A 19818-nucleotide genomic window follows, 5' to 3' on the forward strand; every position below is an offset into this window, starting at 1 on the left:
CTTGAATAAGCTAACACTTAAATTGTAACTCAGGGTATTAAGCTGTGCAAATGAAGATAAATACATGTGTAGGAATGACAAATCTAGAAACTAAATTTTATATTAAAAAATTTTGTAAATATCCAATGTCAAATATCCATGTCTTTATAAAAAATATGGGTTTTTTAAAGCTTTAAAAATTATTTTTAAGTGTACTCAATCATCTAGATCTTTCCAAATCTCAAATACTTCTCAAAATACTACTGTATGACAGCATCATCTTTCCAAGAGAAAGAAAAAGTATTGACTGAAGAACTCTTAATTCTAGTAACTAGTGGAAGCTTAACACAGGCATTTAATCCTAAATCATGGATTCATTTCATGGAAGGGAACTTTTCAGACCTCATCTGCTCAAGTAGGGTCAGCTAGAAAAGGCTGATGATGGCTGTCTCCAGCTGGGGTTTGAGTATCTCCCAATAAAGAAGGTTTTTCTTGTTTTCTGATGAAACTCTATATATTTCAGGTTGTGTCCACTGGCTCCTGCCTTCTCCCCAGGCACCACTGAGAGGAATCTGGCTCCTTTGTCTTGATTCCCTCCACGGGGCATTTATACACATGGATGATAATCCCCTCTCCATCCTACATTTATTTGTGCTGAAGAATCCCAGCTCTCTGTACAGGAAGGATGACCCAGTGTCTCAATCTCAATCACCTTCCTGGCCTTGCAATGGACTTGCTCCAGCATTTCTATCTCTCTTTTGCCCTGGGGAGCTCAGACCTGGAACAGCACTTCAGGTGCAGCTGGGGCAGGGCTGAGCAGAGAGGAAGCACCTCCTCTGACCTGCTGGCAGCACTCTTCCTTGCAGCCCAGAATACTCCTGGCCTGTTTTACTGCAGGAGTGCATTGCTGGCTCATGTGATGCCTTGATTAAGCTTGTTACCCTCCAGGACCTCAAGCAAAGCTGCTTTCCAATCACCTGGCCCCCAGCAGGCACTGGGTTTCTTCTATTCCACCCCAGGTGCAGGGCACTGCCTTTCCCTTTGTTGGAATTCATGAGATTTTACTCTCTCCAGTTTGTTGACGTCTATCCCAAGGCAAGTCACTGCACAACCACATCTACTGCTCAATCTACATAGACTTTTTTAAAAGGCCACTTGTGTTTATGATTTTAATAAAAAGCATATGTAGAACTAGTGATGATACAAACTCACAGTATTACTGATATTTTGCCCAGCAGACTGCAAAACTAGCTCCTGTCAGCATACTATCAAAGATGAAGAACAGAACCTGCTCTGTGCTTAGTGAAAACAAGGAAACTGGCAAGAATAAAACAAATTCTAGCAGGCTGCTCTGGAATATATATCATATTTTCCTTGAAATGTTGTTAATGATAAAGTCAGAATTACACAATACATGATTATTTTTACTGTCCACATTTACAAAGCAGGAAGCTGGCTGAAAGGTATTTATGCCAACAGTTAGATTTACAAATGCAGAGCCTAGTTTCTAAACAAATCTACCAAAATCCATGGATCCCCAGGCCTCTGAACTGACAGAAGAAAGTGCAATATAATGGCAAAAACCACAAGAGTTCCATGTATAGCAGTTTTGTACTGGACAGACTTGGAGGAAAAAAATGACTGTGGCTGTAGAGTAGATTTAAAAAAAAATGTTAGAATTGCTAATGATAGAGAACCCAAAACACAGGACAATAAAACCCAAATAACTGAAAACCATCAATGCATAGTTGTTTACTTTTTCAGGCATAAATACTACTGACACTGTATCACAATCAAAACATTTTTGTGTTTTGGCTACATTTCCTCATATTAGTTTTTTTTTGCAAATCATTCAAAACACTCAAAAATTAAATAACATAAAAGAGACACTTTAATCTACAACTACAGCTTCCAACTCTTATTTATGAGCATTTAGCATCATTCTTCTATGCTGTAATAATGTTTTATTGTTTTGTGACAGCTTAATGAGTTTAAGTCCTCAAAATAGTAAGTTGTTACCAAACAGGGCTCTACTCCCAATTTCTCTCTGTAGAACAGTAATCAGCATGGCTAATCATAAAAAATTAAAGTAAAATAGAAAATCTATGTTAGTAATTTTATGAATCTACTTAAACTAGAATGACAAATTATAAGAAAGAATCTGCAGATAGACCAAGTTTGTCAACAAATGCAAAGTGGTTCAGAAAACAAACCTGCCTTCTTGAGGTAATTATAGCAAAACTTGCAAAGTTTCTGACCAGTCTCCACCCTTCAGAATTTTATGGAAAAATCACAGATAGTCACATAGTCTATATAGTCCAGAACTATTTTTCTGTCTCAAACAAAGACTCTTCACTTCCACACATGGGAATAAGTATATACATATATATGTATATATATGTACTTAAAAGTAATACTCACTAAATAGTTTTCATCCTGGAATGCATAATGTAATGTTGTGATCCACTGGTTATCTCCATTCACTAACACATCTCTCTCTTCTCGAAAACAGGCTGTCTGAAGGGGAGAAAAATCATTATAGGCTTTAGGTAAAATATGTAAAGAAAAACACTGAGCAAGCTGATTGTGTTTTGACATTATATTTGAGGGGGGAAAAATCAAAAGTGCCTCTAAGTTAAAAAGTCATTTATTACACTATCCAAATACAACAAAATTAAAAAAAAAAAAAAAAAAAAAAAAAAAAAAAAAAAAAAAGATATGAGAAGAGACCACCTTCTTCAAATTTAAACAGTTGAAGATTTCTGTACTGTCAAGTGAGACAAAAGGATAAATAAGCTACACTGTCTAAAATGTCAAAATCCTGATGTATCAGTAATGACAGAACAGCAATGTATGATTAAGCAAAATGATCAATAGTGGCATTAGATAATTGTAACTGTACTAGGAGTCAGAGAGCTGGAATCTGGAGTCCTGTGTTGTTGTTTTATCTCATCATGCTGTTAGCCTAGTTTTCCACTTGAGTTTTCACATAAGGTTCTTTTCATTGGAAAGCAGCTGCCAATAACTCCATGTAGTCATCACTTGATAATCATTAACCACTTTCTCCACACCCCTTGATCAGCAAAAGCAGGGAGAAGTGAATAATCCTCTTGCCAGAAATAAGCTGTTGATCAGACATCCCAAGAGGTTTCCCCTCAATACACCAGAAAGAAAAACAGGAGGCAGGAGGTGCTTTCATATCAAGTGGAACAGAGGAGGAGCAAGAACTGCCAACAAATGTTTTAAATGTGGAACACAGGTTTTTATGAAACAAAAGAAGACAAAATGTGAAGAAAATAACTAAGTGCAAAGCAGCAAGGCTTAATCCAACAAAGGTCTTGCAACCTACCCCAAGTCGTGAAAGAAATACCTCAGCAGAAACAACTTTGCAGAATGACAGACAAAAATGACCAAACAGAGGAAAAGCCAAAAAGAAACTAGCAAAGAAACCCCATAAATATTTTGAAGGGAGTGAGTTCTGAGGTGGATATAAAAGAAAACAAAATGTACCAAATAGCAAAGCCAACACACAGTTTCGTTCAGGAAAAAAAAAAAATCTAAAAGATAGTGCAAAGGAAAGAATAATATTGTACAGGCTCTACTTAGAATACAGATGGAGAGCTTAAGAAAAAACATAGACCATGTTTTATTCCAGCACACTCTGCTCTTCATAAAGATGCTTCATAATCTTGAACCTTGCTCTGTCTCTTGCATCTTTGAGACAGCTAAGTTTAAAAGAAATTCAAATATTTGCTTTTTATTATTTTCCAACAGGAAAATAGCAGAACTCTAGCATGGCTTTTGATGGCTGTGTGATTTAGAAAGTGAAGAATGAAAAGTATCATTTGAGATTGAGATATGCACAAAAATACAGGCAGCAAAAACAGAGCAGCAAGTAACCCCCTCCTCCAAGCAAATAAACCATCATAAGTCCATTTTTTAGGTGAAGACAGTGAGTAAGAACTATGCAGACCAGGAAAAATTAAGATGACATACTTTAATCATTGAAGGAGATAAATCACTGAAATCTGAGAAAATAGTACGACATACTTAAAACAAATACCTTCAAGGTTTATTGAATGAAAAAAAGACTTGGGATAGGAGAATGAGTACGGATCATCTTCAGAAGGAAGAAAAGCTGTTCCATGCTTCAGCCTGATTTTTTTCCTTCCTTGTTTGTAAACTCTTGTCATATTTTAGAGAAAATCTATAAACTCTCACTTTCACAAGGATAAATAAGAGGTAGTTTTTCTACTTGTTATGACACAATTCATAGAATTAGTTACTAGAGAGTTTATATAATTCCACTTGTTTTTGCCATGATTTGACACAAGACTGTGCATTCCTTGAGCACTCCAGACACCCACCTCTGGGCAGCATGCCTAGAGCTGAAGCAACAGCTACTATCACAGTAGATCACAGCTGAGACAGCAACAGCCAGAGCTGAAGTGGTAAAAAAAAATCCAACAACAACAAAAAGAGATAGTAGCAGTGGTTCTTTTAATTACTATAACACTGCTCAATCAAGCCTTTTTTGGTGCCTTACATTATTCCAGCATTGCATTTCATCTTCCCTAGGCAGTCTCCTTGAAGTGTTGGCAGAGGCTTTCAGAGGTCATCTGATCCAACTCTCACAGCAAAGCCAACTCAGTGCTGTGCTCCTATCTCTCCTGTTATCATGGCCTTCAATCAGCAAAGAATTTGACCTGCTTTGCTGTTGGGTGCTCATGCTCTCACAGCTAACACTCAGCACCTGCTGGGGGGTGTTGACTGCTTCCATGCTGCACAATATTTGTCCTGGTCTGTCCTGAGTCTCATCTGGCACCAGCACAGCACAATCCAAGTAACTCTAAGTGACTGTCAACGCTCAGGGTAACAGCTCTGAGAGTGTAACAGCAAGATGTCACACACTTTCAGGTACTCCTTGTATCAGTAAAGTTCCCAGTTCTACATCCCATCTCAACAGTGGCAAGTATTTGGAAAATATATGCTCTGGATTATACAGAAAAAAACCACTGACTTTGCAACCTCTATAATTTTATCGTAACAAAGTTTTTGCTCTCAGATTTTGCTGCCATCAACCTTAATCTGGCATTGTCAAGCCTCTTTTGAGTTCATCCTCCCTTTTTCCTTTTACAAATGACTCCCACTTCCCACACTGTTGATACAGAGGTATATGAACATACAGATCTATCTATATTCTTGTCTTGTGTTTTTGGACTGCACGATTTTCCTGCTAACATCTCAGTATTAGCACAGCAAGCTGCTAACAGAGCCAAAATGGATCATTTTCCCCATCAGTAGTAAGAAGAGAATTAATGAATGTCTAAAAATGACAGGTTACAGTTGCTAAAGGTCATGCTTTATAATGCATTTTCACTCCAGATGGTTCTTTCCACTATATATCCAAGGGTTACAAATGCATGGAAAAACATAGCTGTAATTCTTTTTAGGCTAATGGTTCAGACTTTAAGAAATTCAGCTGGACCCATGGGAAGAATACTTTTAATACCTTGCATAGAGAAAAATTTTTGAAACCTATTTATAACTGTATGTTAATGAAAAGAAACAGTTTTCAAACTCACTTTAAAAGGGTACATTTAAAAATAGAGTGGAGCTTTATTCCTGGTCTTTTCTTTTTCACTGAAATAATAAAAATTACAGTAATGACATTTGTCTTGGAGAGAAATACCTCTTGTATCAAGACCACTGCCAGATTCCTCAGTATCTGAAAAATTTCTGGATAAAAAGGAAACACACTGTGCACATCTAACCACAATCTGCAAGCCATTTATACTTCTTAGTGTGATAACATTTTCATTAAAAGAGACAGGATGTGCACACATCAGAAATTTGCTTTAATTTGTCTGAATCCTTTTTTTTAAAGTGTGATGGTTCCCATTGATCTCACTTCCTACCAAGATGTAATTAAAACATAAATGAGGAAATCAGAATAAACTTGGAAGCAGTTGAACAGCAAGGCAGCCTGAGAGCAGCAAAGTTGAGGTCTCAGATAAAAACTAGATATTTATGAGTGCATTTTTAGTATGCACAGATGAAGAATTTCAAAGCAAATTAGAGTTAGATACATGTTCCATCTAAAATTAATACACAAGTATTCAGGTGCAGGCTGCATTTGATAAGCTTCCTTTCAAAGGAATCCAGGGGAAATATATCAAGGACTTTATGAAGAGCAGAGTTGTATAATGAAAGTAGGCAGCTAAGGCAAAAGCAAGGCTGGTAAAAGAGTTGTTCCACATTTTTCAGACACAAAATGGACTCCAGCTATAATAAGGAACTTTTTATCACATATTTTTGCAGAAGAACATTTTTAGGAAACATGCACTCCAATTAATTTGAAACTTTCATCTTTCTGATTTTTCAGTCTACTCATTGGGCCTTTATTAAGTTCTAACTACTGATAAACTAATAGACTTGATGAGCTATAGCTCAGCAATTACCTTCTTATAGCTCAGTAACTACCTTCCAGCATGGAAAATACTTGCTAAAGACTATATTCCCAACTGGAAAAAAATGCATTAAAAGATCACTTGTGTAGCTGGTAATTCTTGGGCAATTACAGAAAGAGCTTAATGTCAAAAACATTCAGCCCCACAGAAGTCAAGATTCCAGGCCATTTAAACCCTTCTGATGAATTGCTTTAGGCTTATTTAATATTAATCTTTATACCGCCAGTAAATAGTGAAGAACTTCCTCCATCCCTCTAATAAACATGGAGACTTGTGGAAAGAGCAATGACAATTCAGCAGAGTAAGAGGGAACACAACCACAGAAACCATTACTGTAATCTTACTTCAGCTCTCTTCAGCATCTCCCACTTATTAAGTATCTTCATGGCAAAAACCTTATCTGCATTTTTCAGTTTTACTACTGCAACCTGGAAAACAGAAATGAAAGATAAATATGTTAAAACACAAAAATGCATATTGTTTTCATTTTTATGTAACCTTGCAGCTTTGGAAATTTTTCCCAGAGTGTTCTGGACACATTTTTACTATGCTCACAATACCACATCATGAAAATAGAAATACCTCAATAATACAGGAAAATTCCAAGTCTATTGTAAGCTTTCATTACCCATCACACTTTCCCTATGTATAATTTTTTTTCTAGGTGACTGTCAATGAAAACTGGCATTTCTGAACATCACACTTCTTGCTCCATCAGTGTGTCATGAAGATCTCTCTGGCTCTAGGCTTTATATTCCTGCACTTCAGTGATACACACTAATTACATCTCAGAGACCTCAAAAAAAAAAAAAGAAACAGAGTAGCAGATGCTAAATCAAGCTAAACAATGTGGTTTTGGTTTTAGACACAAATAAAACTCCAGGTTTTGCCATAAAACAACTTTCACTCTCTTTTCAAATGATGCACTAGATATTCTTCAGATGGAATGACTTCACATTTTTCCACCTGAAGTTCAACAAGCTCTTTGTCATGCCTGTTGTAAGCAGCAGGGAAACAATGAAATGCACAATTTCTAGAGAAGTAAAATTTAACAAAACAAGCCTGTCCAGCTTCCCCCCCCATCCCCTCATAGCTTCTGAGACATTAGAGATCATAGGTCTCTGTAATAATAAATTAACTAAGTTCACTGACACCATCCTTTTCTGAGAATATTGGTTTTGTTTAGCTATAATATAAGCTAACATAGAATATTTTTAGGAAAGAGGGAGGGAAGAAGTTTACACAAACTTGTTTCCACAGTTCAGTTCCCTGGGTATGGAAAGCTCAGTGTCTTAACCAAAATGGGTAGGAAAGCCACAAACTCAAAGCTGCTGATCAGAACTAGACCAGAATTATCACCCCAGCTACAGAAAAGTTCAATAATCACTACATTTTAACAACCATTCTCCAACTATCCTGTTCTGCCTCTTCCCTTTCAAAGGAATCTTAAAACTAAAGCAGATGAAAGTTTATTTCTGTGTGCATCTGGTTACAAATCAACATGCTGTCACACAGAATATCATCATCTTCATCCTGCAGGCCAGTGACAAAAAAAATACAAAGGTTGAATCCCACATTCCTTTCACCTCTTTCATAATCAGTAAACCAGCAATGGGTGAAGACAGTGATAACAGAGAAAAAAAATACAGGATCAGACAGTTTGAAGAAAGTGTCATGCAAACCTCTTTCAACCATCCTCAGATGTGTCATCAGCTGCAACAGCTCCACAAATGAGGCAAAAGCACAGGTTGAAGGATTGCAACACTCTGATGTCTAAACCAAAGTGTATCTCCCAGTGTAGCTCTTGCCTAGCTATAGATTCACAGACAAGCAGCTGTCACTTCCCATCTGTGCATTATCAGCCCTGTTCTTGACACTGCTGCCTTCTGGGGTTGCAGGGGGAGGGAATGGCAGGGAGATAAAAAGAGGAATAAGACAGAAAAGCACTACATTTATTTGTTTAAACTAGTTTATGGACTGAAAATTTGAAAGGTTACTTCACATAAGGTTCAAGTTCTGAATGGATTCTAAATCTGAAACTTTCAGATTTAAAAAACAAAAATGGATTATTACTTTAGCCTCTAATATAATAATTTTAATTCATAAAGAATGCTTGCTGTGCTGCATATGATAATCCAAGACTGCAAACCCAAATTTTTTTTTGAGGGAAAGATGAATCCTCTGCAGTGATACAGAGCCCAGGGTATGGATTCCATCTTGATTATTCTTGTGCTTCACTAGCTAAATCTTAGTTAGAAGCTCTGGAAAGCCTTTATCTGTATCAATATCTACTGAGAAGTGGCAGGAGGAGAAAGCCTTAATACTGCACCTAGTCAGTATTCAAACTGTATCTGACATGTATGAAGCTACAATGTAGTTGTGGCCCAAAGACCTTTAACGGTTTTGGGACTCTTGCAGGGAAAAATTAAAAGGCTGATGTTCCTAAAACCAAGTAGCTCCTGCTGCCCAGCATGGAAAGGAAGTTTTTTCCCCACCATTAACCATTGCAGTACAGCCAGCCAGAGGCATATGACAATACAAGTATTTCAAGACCAAATTCAGGATTTCATTTCTTGCCTGTAGCATGCTTAGTGCAAGGCTGTGTTATTTTGTAAAGGGCTTGGTCATTGAAAGAGACACAGTAAGACTGCACAGCTGCCTAAATTTCCAGTCTCATATTCAGTATCCACCTGGACACAACTGCAGGAGCTACAGCACTGCCTTTGGTGAAGATTTGGAACACAGACCTTCCATGGCCTGAAGAGGCATGGTACCTTCTGTAAATGTGTGACAGCATTGAAGACTGACTAAAGAAGAAAAATAGACTTGTGTTTACCAGCTGTGTTTACAATTAGTCTGAAGCTTTCAGTCTGTGAGAGCTATTAATTTTACTGCATATCAATAACCACCACACACAAAAGATCATAGACATCACCATCATCTTTCTGCAATCACAGCATGTTTTAGGGGGTGCCTTACTCCAAGACTGTGAAAGTAAAACCTGACACTTCAGCAATGAACAGACTGATATAGTTTCTAATTGTAACAAAAAAAATCTGAATCATGATTACAAATCCAGGCAGTGTTTACATATACAGAGAGCATTTACTACCTACACAAAGGCACAAATACACCCAGAGTTTTGTTTTGATCTTTCCCTTCCCCAGCGAAGCTGTCAAGATTGAAGAAAGAGTAATCATTCCTGTCCTAGTGATCCTGAAGTGTCTTGCTATTATAACTCCTTAAAATTAGACTTTTTTTAAGGTGGGGGGGAGTGTTTAAATTTTATTTTCCTGTGAACAGCCAAAAAAAAAAAAAAAAAAAAAAAGGATTGGTATGTGCTGATGTAAACATCTTGGGTTTAGTCAGATATGAAGTTTTTTCCCAGTCTTCCAACAATTTTCCATATTTCCCACAAACAGCAGTCTAGTTTGGCATGCTGTCAGACACCTTCTGCCCCAAGCTTGGCTACTTGTCTCTATAGTATCTGTCTGCACTTTCCTTTTGCTTAAAAAGCAATAGCCTTATACAGGGAAAAAAAGCAAGAACATAAGCTATTGAAGCTGATATAAAGAGAAAAAGAAAAACAATAAAAGTAGAAAAGAAGATTCAGCATTGGTTTTCTTGTCCAGCAAGAACAAGCAGACAAGAAAGAATGTTACTGTTCTTAAGTGTATGACAAAAATTAGGAGTAACTAGCTCATTCTCAAGCTACAAAATCCATCATCTTCAAAATATCAACAACATAACTACCTAATATTTGCAAGCATAAGCATGCACAGATTTTTTTTTTTTTTCAAAGTTGTAATAGAATCAACTGAAAATACTGGTATTAGATAGAACTTTCACTAAGCTGCACTTTTATACTGCTGAGGGACACCACTAAGAGCTGTTGTCCAGTTGCTTCACCTTTCCTTGAAGCATTTTTCAGCTCCTAAGTTTAAAGTCTTTTTGTTTGGAGTTAGGTTTTTCAAACCCTGCTGCTCAAAGCCAGCACAATGAAACACTTGAAGCCCACACTATTAATTTTACCATGATAATCCTGCTCCTCCCCCAAGCAAAACATCTGTGTTTTCTAAAGGCAGCACTCTTACATATAATTGTAAATAAGTAAATGTAAGCATGGAGAGGGAAGGGGCATGTGAATAATCTGACAAAAAGGAAGCCTTTTCAGAAGGCAGAAAAAAGGGTAAAAACAAAAATAGGAACAATGAACTCTTACAGTTATAAGCAGTAACTAGTTTAAACTACTTTTTGTCTGCATTAAACTTGTAAAAACAAAAAGAAATATTTCTTGACTATGCAAATTGAAGAAATTGAGTACCGTAAAATCAAAATAAGAACAAATCTGAGACTGTGCCAAAGAAAACTTGCACTAACTTTGTAGTCTACAGAATTTCAGAATTATGTTGATTCAGGAGACAAAAATTACCCCTCCCAGTAACCTAGAGCAACCTTGGTTTCATTTATAGTTTGCTGGAAAGAAAATACATTCTTTCAGATTTCTTAATCTGTCTCAGGAAATACAAGTATTGTGCAATTTAATATTAATATAGTTTTTTGTACTTTAAGTAGCAGTACAATTTGGTGGTCGTTTTTTAAATCTTGCTCAAATATTTACTGGTTATTTTACAGGAAAATTAGCAATTTCACATAGAACTTATTTTCTTAGAAAAATGTCTGTGTAGAACTTGTCTGCTAAACTAGCAAGACATATATCCTTCCAAATATTTATTAAGTGTTACTTTAAGAATATAAAAACCCAAACATCTTCATAGAAAGAACTTCAGTTTTCCCCTTACTGAAGATTTTGACAGTCAATAGAGTCATGCTATCTTCCTCAGATAAGGAATTAGAAAGAAACTCTGTTTCTAGAAGAGAAGAACTAACCAATTACATAGAAGAGGATGGAGAAAGTTACATTCTCACTGTCCATGGGATGATTCACCACAAAGAACTTCCTGAGAAAGAACTACAGTTTCTTTGTGGTTTAGCTGCTGTGGAGCTCCATGCTGATTTAGCAGACAAAAATGACTTCTCTTAAAAACACAATACAAGGCAGGTTTCATGTATGATCCTTCTGACAAGAAGGCACCAATATCAGTGATTTTTCTAATATTTAACACAATCTGTACATGAACTCAGCTGCAACTCCTATGGTTGCACTGACCAAGGCTAATCTTTTTAAGCAGAAGTGTTTACATCAAAATGGAGATTGCAACATTCTCTGTGGCAGAGGTTTAGACAAGAGATAAATTATCCATGCCTAACTTCAGCCACCAGTCTCCTTCATAAAGAAGCTTTACTCCAGATGGAGCAAAACCAAGAGTGATAAAGCAGCTAAATAAATACTCCTTTTTTTGTAATTTTTACAGCTGCCCAATGATTATATTTGTACATAGGGATCAGAGTATGTAGTGGCACAAACTACAGTAAAAATTCCTCTTTTTTACATACTACCTATAGGAATCTGCTCTTCTATAATCACAGAATGGCAAAGACTGATTTTTCACTAAAGATGCAAGCAAGTAAGTGAACCTGAGAACAACCCTTCTCTGTCACATGCCAGAGCCTCCAGAAATCCTCTCCTATCAAAGGAACTTCTATTTCCACAGGCAATGAAGACTTTGATCAAAAAATCTTTTTAATTATTCTTCAGGTTTAAGTTCATGTGTATTTTCAGGCAGTATGGAGTACCTCCTGCAGAAGCTTTACACACTACCCACAGCTGCAGTACATTTGGCTATGAAAAGCTCATGGCACTGTTGTACATTAGATTGCTCTTCCTACATTGTACTGCATGAAAAACAAAATTCATGCACCCAAAAGAATTAAGAGGAAATGGGGCAGAAAGCTAACATTTTGAAGTTTCCTTGACCTAGTGATCAACAGACTTGTCTGGCAACTTCAAATTAGAGCTTCATCAGAGGCAGCAAAAAATTGTACATTTGGTAGTAAGCGACTACTGAAAAAGAAAATAACATCTGCTAAAGTTTTTAAAAGAAATAAAGAAAAAATATTCTAATGTTTATTAAAAGAGAAAACTAAATGACAGGAAAATAGATTTCTCTGTGTTGTTGGAATGTCAGTGCCAATATTTGGCTATTTAAGCTGCTGAAAACTACTTTCAGGTTATATAGTTATTAGGAAAATTAGCAATTATTAGATCTCTATACCACCAGCTTCACACTGGCCTCCACCTCCTGACTGGAAAGAAGCAAATGATTTATCCTCAGACAGTTAAAACATGGTCTCTTAATCCATATGAGGCCTTCCTGCTCTCAAAATTCACGACTTAAAAAGAGCTGTCAAAGAATAAATAAAACAAGATGTACTTGCAGCAAACATTAGGTAGGCCTATAAATCCATCACAGCTAAATAATGTAAAAACCTGTGTATCAGAGTATTGTTATTAACTGTTTCTCCTCAGTGCTGCAGGTTTGCAAGAGAATCATCCAAACCCTTCCTCCTCCTTCACACACATACCTCCCCAAAGGCTCCTCGACCAATCACCTTCAGAATCTCAAAATCTTCTTTATGTAGTCGCATCTGCTTCACTTTAGATGTAAAAGGTTTGGCTGAAACAAAGGGGAAAAAAAAAGAATCATTAAAAAAAACAAAAACCCACACAAAAATCAAAAAACAAGGTAACAGTAACACAAAAGAGATGCACTCAGAGGCTTAAAAACAAGAGATCATTTTGCACATATACCTGTATATTGTAAAATAATACAATTAAGTTTAAAGCTAGAAATACTGAAGTACGAACTAAGTTAAAACTGCTAAGAGAAAAAGGTTTATGAAGTAAACCTGCTTTTGCCTTCTTTTAATTAAAAAAAAAAAAAAAACCAGAGTCAAGCTGTCTACATCTTTCCACAGACTTTTGAGTTCACAGACATCCACTGCATCTGTGCTATATAACTCTGGTTGCAAAAGCAAAGTATAATATAATGAGTTCACTTTGGACAATATTTATCTATTTTGTATTTATCATTTTAATATTTATCTATTTAATATTTATCCATTTATCTACTTGCCCATCAGCCAAACAATACTGTATTCAACGAAAAATTCAAATGGTGATGAATGGTAAGTAGAAGGGTAATATTGGCCTATACAATGTATTATGCAATGTTTTTGAAAACTACCTTTTCAACATAGGGAACACTTAACAGTCAATTCTTGGCTTTTGGAAGAAAGAGCAATTGCACTCAAGACATTATTAACACATTCAGTTAAAAAAAAAAAATATATTTTCAAGTTAAGCTTCATTTTCCTCTTCTTTTCACCCTCTCTTTTTTAATATATTTGAAAGCAGTAAGGAAAATAATGTATTGTATTCCAGACAGGCAAAACCCCCAGCACTGTTTGCAGTGAAAGTCTCAGGAGCACTATTCCTCTCTTTGAGCCCCATTAAGCACTACAATTAACCAGTCCTGGTTCATTAATATGTTCTCCCTGCATACATGCAAAACATCCAAGTTACTGATAACTCTCATCAAAACATGTATAGCACAACCCTCAGTAAAAAAAAGGAAAAAAATTAAAACTTGAAGCAATGTAGCAGGAAAAGGAGTTCTTTATAAAATCAACGTTTTAAAGGCGTGTTCACACAAATGAAATCCTATTAGTAAAACAGATACTTCAGTAAATATGGTTCATAAGAGAAGGTTGTATAATCAGGACTGGGATGGGTCTCAGAAATGTGAATTCACCTTCTGGCTCAGAGGCAATCTAGCTCAATGATCCCAAACAAGCAACCTGATTACACATCTACGAAAAGGAGACAGTATTTTTGTAACAGACAAGGCACTAACCATCACATTCCTGAATCACAAAACCCCCAAAAAGCACATTGTAAAGTTGTCATTTAACAAAGCCCATAAAAACCTTATTAGCTTATGCTTTCAGGGTACAGGGGCCCATCTCTGTCCATTTCTCTCTACAGAGGCTGATGGAATCAGTGCAGCTTTATTTGCAGGGAAGAGTTGTAACAGGCATCGTGTTGCAGAATAATTTGTTCACAATAACATTTCTAAACAGAAATGGGGAACTGTTTTCAAAAACTCTAAAAGCAAATGATCCTAAGTAAGAACCAAGTTAAATAAACCTAGACACATGTAGAAACCAAATTTGGGTTCTCCTAGAATTCAATATTTTCTCTTTCTAATGTTATGAAATAACTCTACTAAAACCCTGTAATGCAATTTTGAACTTTAATATTAATCATGCAGCTCTTCAAGGCAACTACAGCATCCTTGTCCAAAAGCCTACTGATTTCTGTTGAGCAAAGCAATCTTAGAAACTGAGTCAAGACACAAGCTACCCCTCAGAAAACGTTTTCATCCTACTCTTTAAAGCAGCTTTCTAAACCACATCTGAACAACGATGCAAAAATGCAGGGATTTGTTTACAGCACAACTCTGCTAACATTGTGGTACAATAAATTAAACCCTTTAAAAATCTCAGTGGTTCCAAAGTCTGAACCTGGTCTCTTATTTCTGAAATTTATCAGATACCAGGAATTAATTCTCTCCCAAGAATTACATCTGTTCCAACTACAGGAACATCAGCTTATGATTAAAAAAACCCAGCATTAGGTCCAAATAATAAAGATGCAGCCATATAACACTGAGATTTTCACTATAGTGCTACTTTTGTTTAACATTTATATTAACTTTATTCAAAATATTGAATTACAAAATTAAAATACAAGTTTAATATTACATTTTAAGTACTGCTAAAATGCAATTTAAAGAGAGATTATTTAAACTTTCAATAATATTTTATTCCTTAAAAGAAAGATCTTGCAGCAGAAAAAGTAATAAGAAAATGTACTGCCTTACTTGGACAGCCTGAGCTGTGTTACACTAAGTGACTGAATACAAATATTATACTACTGATGAATACTACTGAACAAATTAAAACATGCCATTAGAGCCTTTTAACTTGAAAAACAACTGATTGAAAACAAACATGTAGTTCTCAACTTCAACATTTTTTGACCATTATAGGCCTGGCTAGAGTACAAGGCAGCATTTCTTGCTAACAAGCAACAGCATAGCTGTTTAAACCACAAAGCTCTTCCTCACTTTATATTGCAAGGAAAGGCCTGTCATTCTTTAATTATTGCATTCTGAAATCTTCCAGGGTTCCCATAGGGACTCTGGAAAAATAAACATCACTATAACTACTTCAGTAAAATAAAGATGACAGAAATAGGTTTGGAGTAGGTTAAATGATTTGTAGCATCAGCATTAGTGGAAAAGTTTGTAAAATCTCCCTCCTCTGTAATTTTTTTATCACCTCTAGCAGAGATGTCAATGTAAAGCCAAGCAGCTTTTGGAAGAAAGATAGATCCCTAGGAAAAAAAAAAAAAAAAAAAAAAAAGGAAGAATTGCCCCAGGAATGTGCTTCAAATAGCTTGTTCCAAAAAAGGTCAATTTGCTTTATCATCAACGTTGTTTGTCTGCTGTGCAAACATCTGCTGCTCTTGTGGCAACAGCAATGTTAAGTATAGAAAACTTGGCCTGGCTGGGGTCTTGGAAGGCTTCTCTTCAGACAGTGTTTCATGCATGCAGCTTTCCAGACTAGGAGGTTAACAGGCAGACCTTCTGCAACCAGTTTGGAAGTGTCCTACAAGCATTACAGACAGAGCAAACAGCCAGGCCAGGGAATGCTTTTCAAAACAGTGTGCTTCAAGGGGGTCCCTGAAAAGCAGATTTTCAGGAATACATCCCTCACACCACTGTCTCCCTAAACAGAATCAGCACAAAGTTAACAGAAAACAACACCCTCCTTTTCTGCAGGAGCTGCAGTTTCATTCATGGTTGATATGACACACTTTTTAAACAGATTTTTAAGAGCAAGAGACAATATGGACATTTCCTTCAGTGCTGCATTCAGCCTACAGAAACACTCAGGGGCATAGCTGATTTTTTCCACACACACATCCCTTTTCAAAGTTGCTAGCCATTTGTGATACAGATCAGGGAGCAGCAGTTTGCTGTGCCAAAGAGAACTTTTTCTCCTCCAAACGAGGGGTAAAAGTGTGGGCAGCCTGGCCACTGCCTCCTCCTGCTGGTTTTCAGCTCAGCAAGAACTGGAAGTTCATTATATAAATCTTTCCAGTATGTTTGCTATGATCACATGTTGACAAGTCATACACAATGTTCATGGAGACAGCTGCTCTGAAAAATACTGTGTGTTATCAATCTCTGTGGAGGAGATGGAGAGATAAGACTTGACCTATAAAATCTATTCTGTGAAAACACTTGGCCACTCCACCTGGCCAGTACTTCCGATCTCACCCTGCCTGGGAAAACTGTGCTACCACCCTCTTGGCAAGATTCCTTGCACTTATTCAATCCATTACACATGGCAAGGAAAAACAATCTCCCAATTCACCCTCAGGGAAACCAGTGCACTGATGGAGTAAGCTAAGCTGAGTTTTGAAACAAGGTGAACCTGCCATGACTATTCTTTCAATTTATTTAAGTTTCTATGGGTCTTTGCCTACATTTCACGCTCTAGCCATTCATTCCATTTATGCCTATAATGCATACAAACAATAAAATTCAGGAAAAGGAGACTACTACAAGTGTTAGAAATTTAGATTTTTTGTCTGGTTAAAATTTAACCAGAACTCCAGCAGAAGTAACATGTTAAGCACATAGGAAAACACTCAGGAGTCTAGTTGCCAAGCCAGGCATGCAGAGGAACATATGTTCTACCCCCTGGCCCTGGAAAAGCAGGATTTTGTTATAATTACAGCAATCATCCAGCAGAAGAGAAGCAAAACAATGGGCTCTGTAGTAGTGACATTGAGTTTCAACAGTCTGTATATCACATTTACAGTGGGGAAGCAGTTATTAGCATTACTTACAGCCTATTTAATACTAAGGGGGAGTTATCTTTTAAACTCTTGAAAATAAAAGTCCACATTTTCCAAAGACCTGACACAGGGATGGAAGTGATATGGATGATAACCCAATGCAGTTTAGTATTAAGATTACACCAAATGACATCAAAATAGTAAAACAGCTGTACTGGATGCTTTATTAGTGAAGTTAGTCTCATCCTCCTGCCTCACTCTCCCTCCAGCTCCAAGTTTCTGTCTGCAGAGCTTGGGCAGGGCTAGCACTGGTTTTCCAGGCTAACCTGCTCACAGGTTCCTGCTTCCCCCTCACCTGCCAGTGCCCTTTTCCCCTCTCCAGCACAGCACTGAAGGGAACTAGGGATGCTGCAGGCATGGGTTGAAATTGAACACAAGTGAGATGAAGATCATATTGATTGTTAAAGGAAGTGCAGCAGACCTGGAGCAGCAATTGGGAATGTGTCCCCACCACCAATTTAAACAGACAACAAAACAGGACAGTGTTCAGGAATTCCTCTTGGTACCTTACTTTTTTTTGCTTTTGGATAAACAAGCTAGCTAACTCTGCTAGGACTGTACCCTTGACTGACAGGCTGCAGTAAGGCACCCATATCTTATTTCCCAAATTACAAAACAAGCTTCCTTAGTGATCCAGGCATTCCACAGCTAACCCAGCCTTCTGCCCATTGCACTGTTCAATGTCAAATGCCATGTCAAGCCAAAGATATAGAAATTAAAAACTGCATCCACCAGAATTGTCAACAGCCATGGTGAAATTCACTCTGAAGAAAACAGACTGGGAAAGAAAACAATCACCACAGGAAACTAGTCACTTGCCACTTCAAGACAAATCCCTTTTGCTTCACTAGTTAAAAGTATTTATTCAAGTACATACAGAGCTTCCACATGTAAATGAGAAAAACCAAATAATCTAAGAGATTGTCAATGTAATTGAATACCAGAAGGCTCTAATTCTTCCTTGAGCTGTCTGTGGAGGGAAAACCCCCCAAAACTCAACCACTCCAAGCCCAAAGCAGAACAATAAACTGACAGCTCTGTTTTTTAAAAGTGTTCTGCAGTTTTGAAATTTCCTGAAAGGAACTTAGCAAGCATTCCTACTTTACAGGCTTGATCCAAACCTAAAGTATTCATTTTCCATTGGCTTCTATCAGCTGTGATTATAAAATGTGTAAATACCATTTTTGAGTTAAGACAGACTATAATCAAAGCATTCAAAAAACTCCAGAAAGGAGGTGTGAGAGAAAACCACTCCCAAAATAAACAGTATTTCTAGAAACAAAGGGGAAGTAATTGACAATGAGCAAGGCAGAGCTGCTTAAAGAATAATCTGAGAGGAGATGGAAAAGAAATCTCTCCTCTCCACCCACCTAAGGTTGGCAGAACAGCCAAGAAGGCTTTGTTGCACTTTCTACCAGCTCTCTGGAGGAAATCAGGGTCAAACACTGGAGTCAACAGTGATAGCAGCTGAACCACAGAACATTAGTCAAGACAATGTAAAAAAAAAAAAAAAAAAAAGCCACAAATACCCTTCTCAGTTTTAACAGTTAAGTTTTCACTCCCTCAGAAGATTTTTAACATGTTTTCCCTGATGAACAGTTAAGTGCCAGCATCTCTAAGTGCGAGTTAAGAATCTGGCATTTTCCCGGAATGAAAAGCATGTCCACAAATTCCTGTACTATGGTATAGACAGACACAATTTTCTGGATCCTACAGTGTTAGCATCAAGGTCAAGTAGAGACCATCCAGACATCTTTGGTTACAGCAGCTACCACAAAATAGTCTTCAACGGGAACTTTAAAATCAGGGAGAAAAATAAAATACCTTTCCCAAACATACTAGAGTAGTTTTGTTTTTTCCGTCTCCAGACTCAGACGAAAAATAATCTCTGTATTCATGAAACACCCACTGCAGATCTGGACAATACTTCCATACCACATCAAGATACAGCCATTATTTTTTTTTATATTACCATTCTTTCTCGTCCCAAGAATTTCAGTAAATCACCCTATGTTTAAATATTATTATACTAGGAGCAAAGTGAAATATTGAACTTTAATTAATCCTGCTGTGGATTGGAATTCTAAAGCAAAACTTAACTGGCTGTGCTACAAGACTCCTGTTCCACCTATTAAAGGGGGTGGAAACACTCTGGGAGCAAATCAAGAGCAGACAGGAAGAAAGTTTTGTGATATTTAAAAACCCTGAAAGGCCAAAACAAAAGAGAAGGAAGAAGGTGACCTTACACTTCATAAAGCAGAACACTGCTTTGACTCTGTCCCTCATGCTGTCCCAGAGTTGGAAACAAGTCAATTAAAATCACACTTCCGAGAGTCAAGCTTAAACTTCACATTCTCCAAGGACTGACAAATAACTCAGTATGCTGGTATCTGACTGCCAAAAAATGCTGGACGTTTCAGCTGTAAATAAAATCAATCAGACCTGTGTTTAGAATTACTAAAGGATCTGAAAAAT

At 36.9% G+C, this 19818-nt stretch overlaps 1 protein-coding gene across 9 annotated transcripts in view; it reads right to left on the reverse strand.

Moving 5' to 3' along the window:
• Nucleotides 1-19818, reverse strand: part of CDC42BPA (CDC42 binding protein kinase alpha) — a 178532-nt gene that overhangs the window by 108377 nt on the left and 50337 nt on the right. For all 9 annotated transcript variants that reach the window (XM_079299015.1, XM_079299018.1, XM_079299016.1 and 6 more), the window contains exons 3-5: nucleotides 12936-13027; nucleotides 6794-6877; nucleotides 2401-2496 (exon numbers count right to left, since the gene is read on the reverse strand). In XM_079299015.1, coding sequence (XP_079155141.1) covers nucleotides 2401-2496; nucleotides 6794-6877; nucleotides 12936-13027 — 272 coding nt within the window. The remainder of the gene's footprint in view (nucleotides 1-2400; nucleotides 2497-6793; nucleotides 6878-12935; nucleotides 13028-19818) is intronic.

The sequence above is a fragment of the Erithacus rubecula genome, assembly GCF_903797595.1.
Source record: "Erithacus rubecula genome assembly, chromosome: 2".
NCBI lineage: Eukaryota > Metazoa > Chordata > Aves > Passeriformes > Muscicapidae > Erithacus > Erithacus rubecula.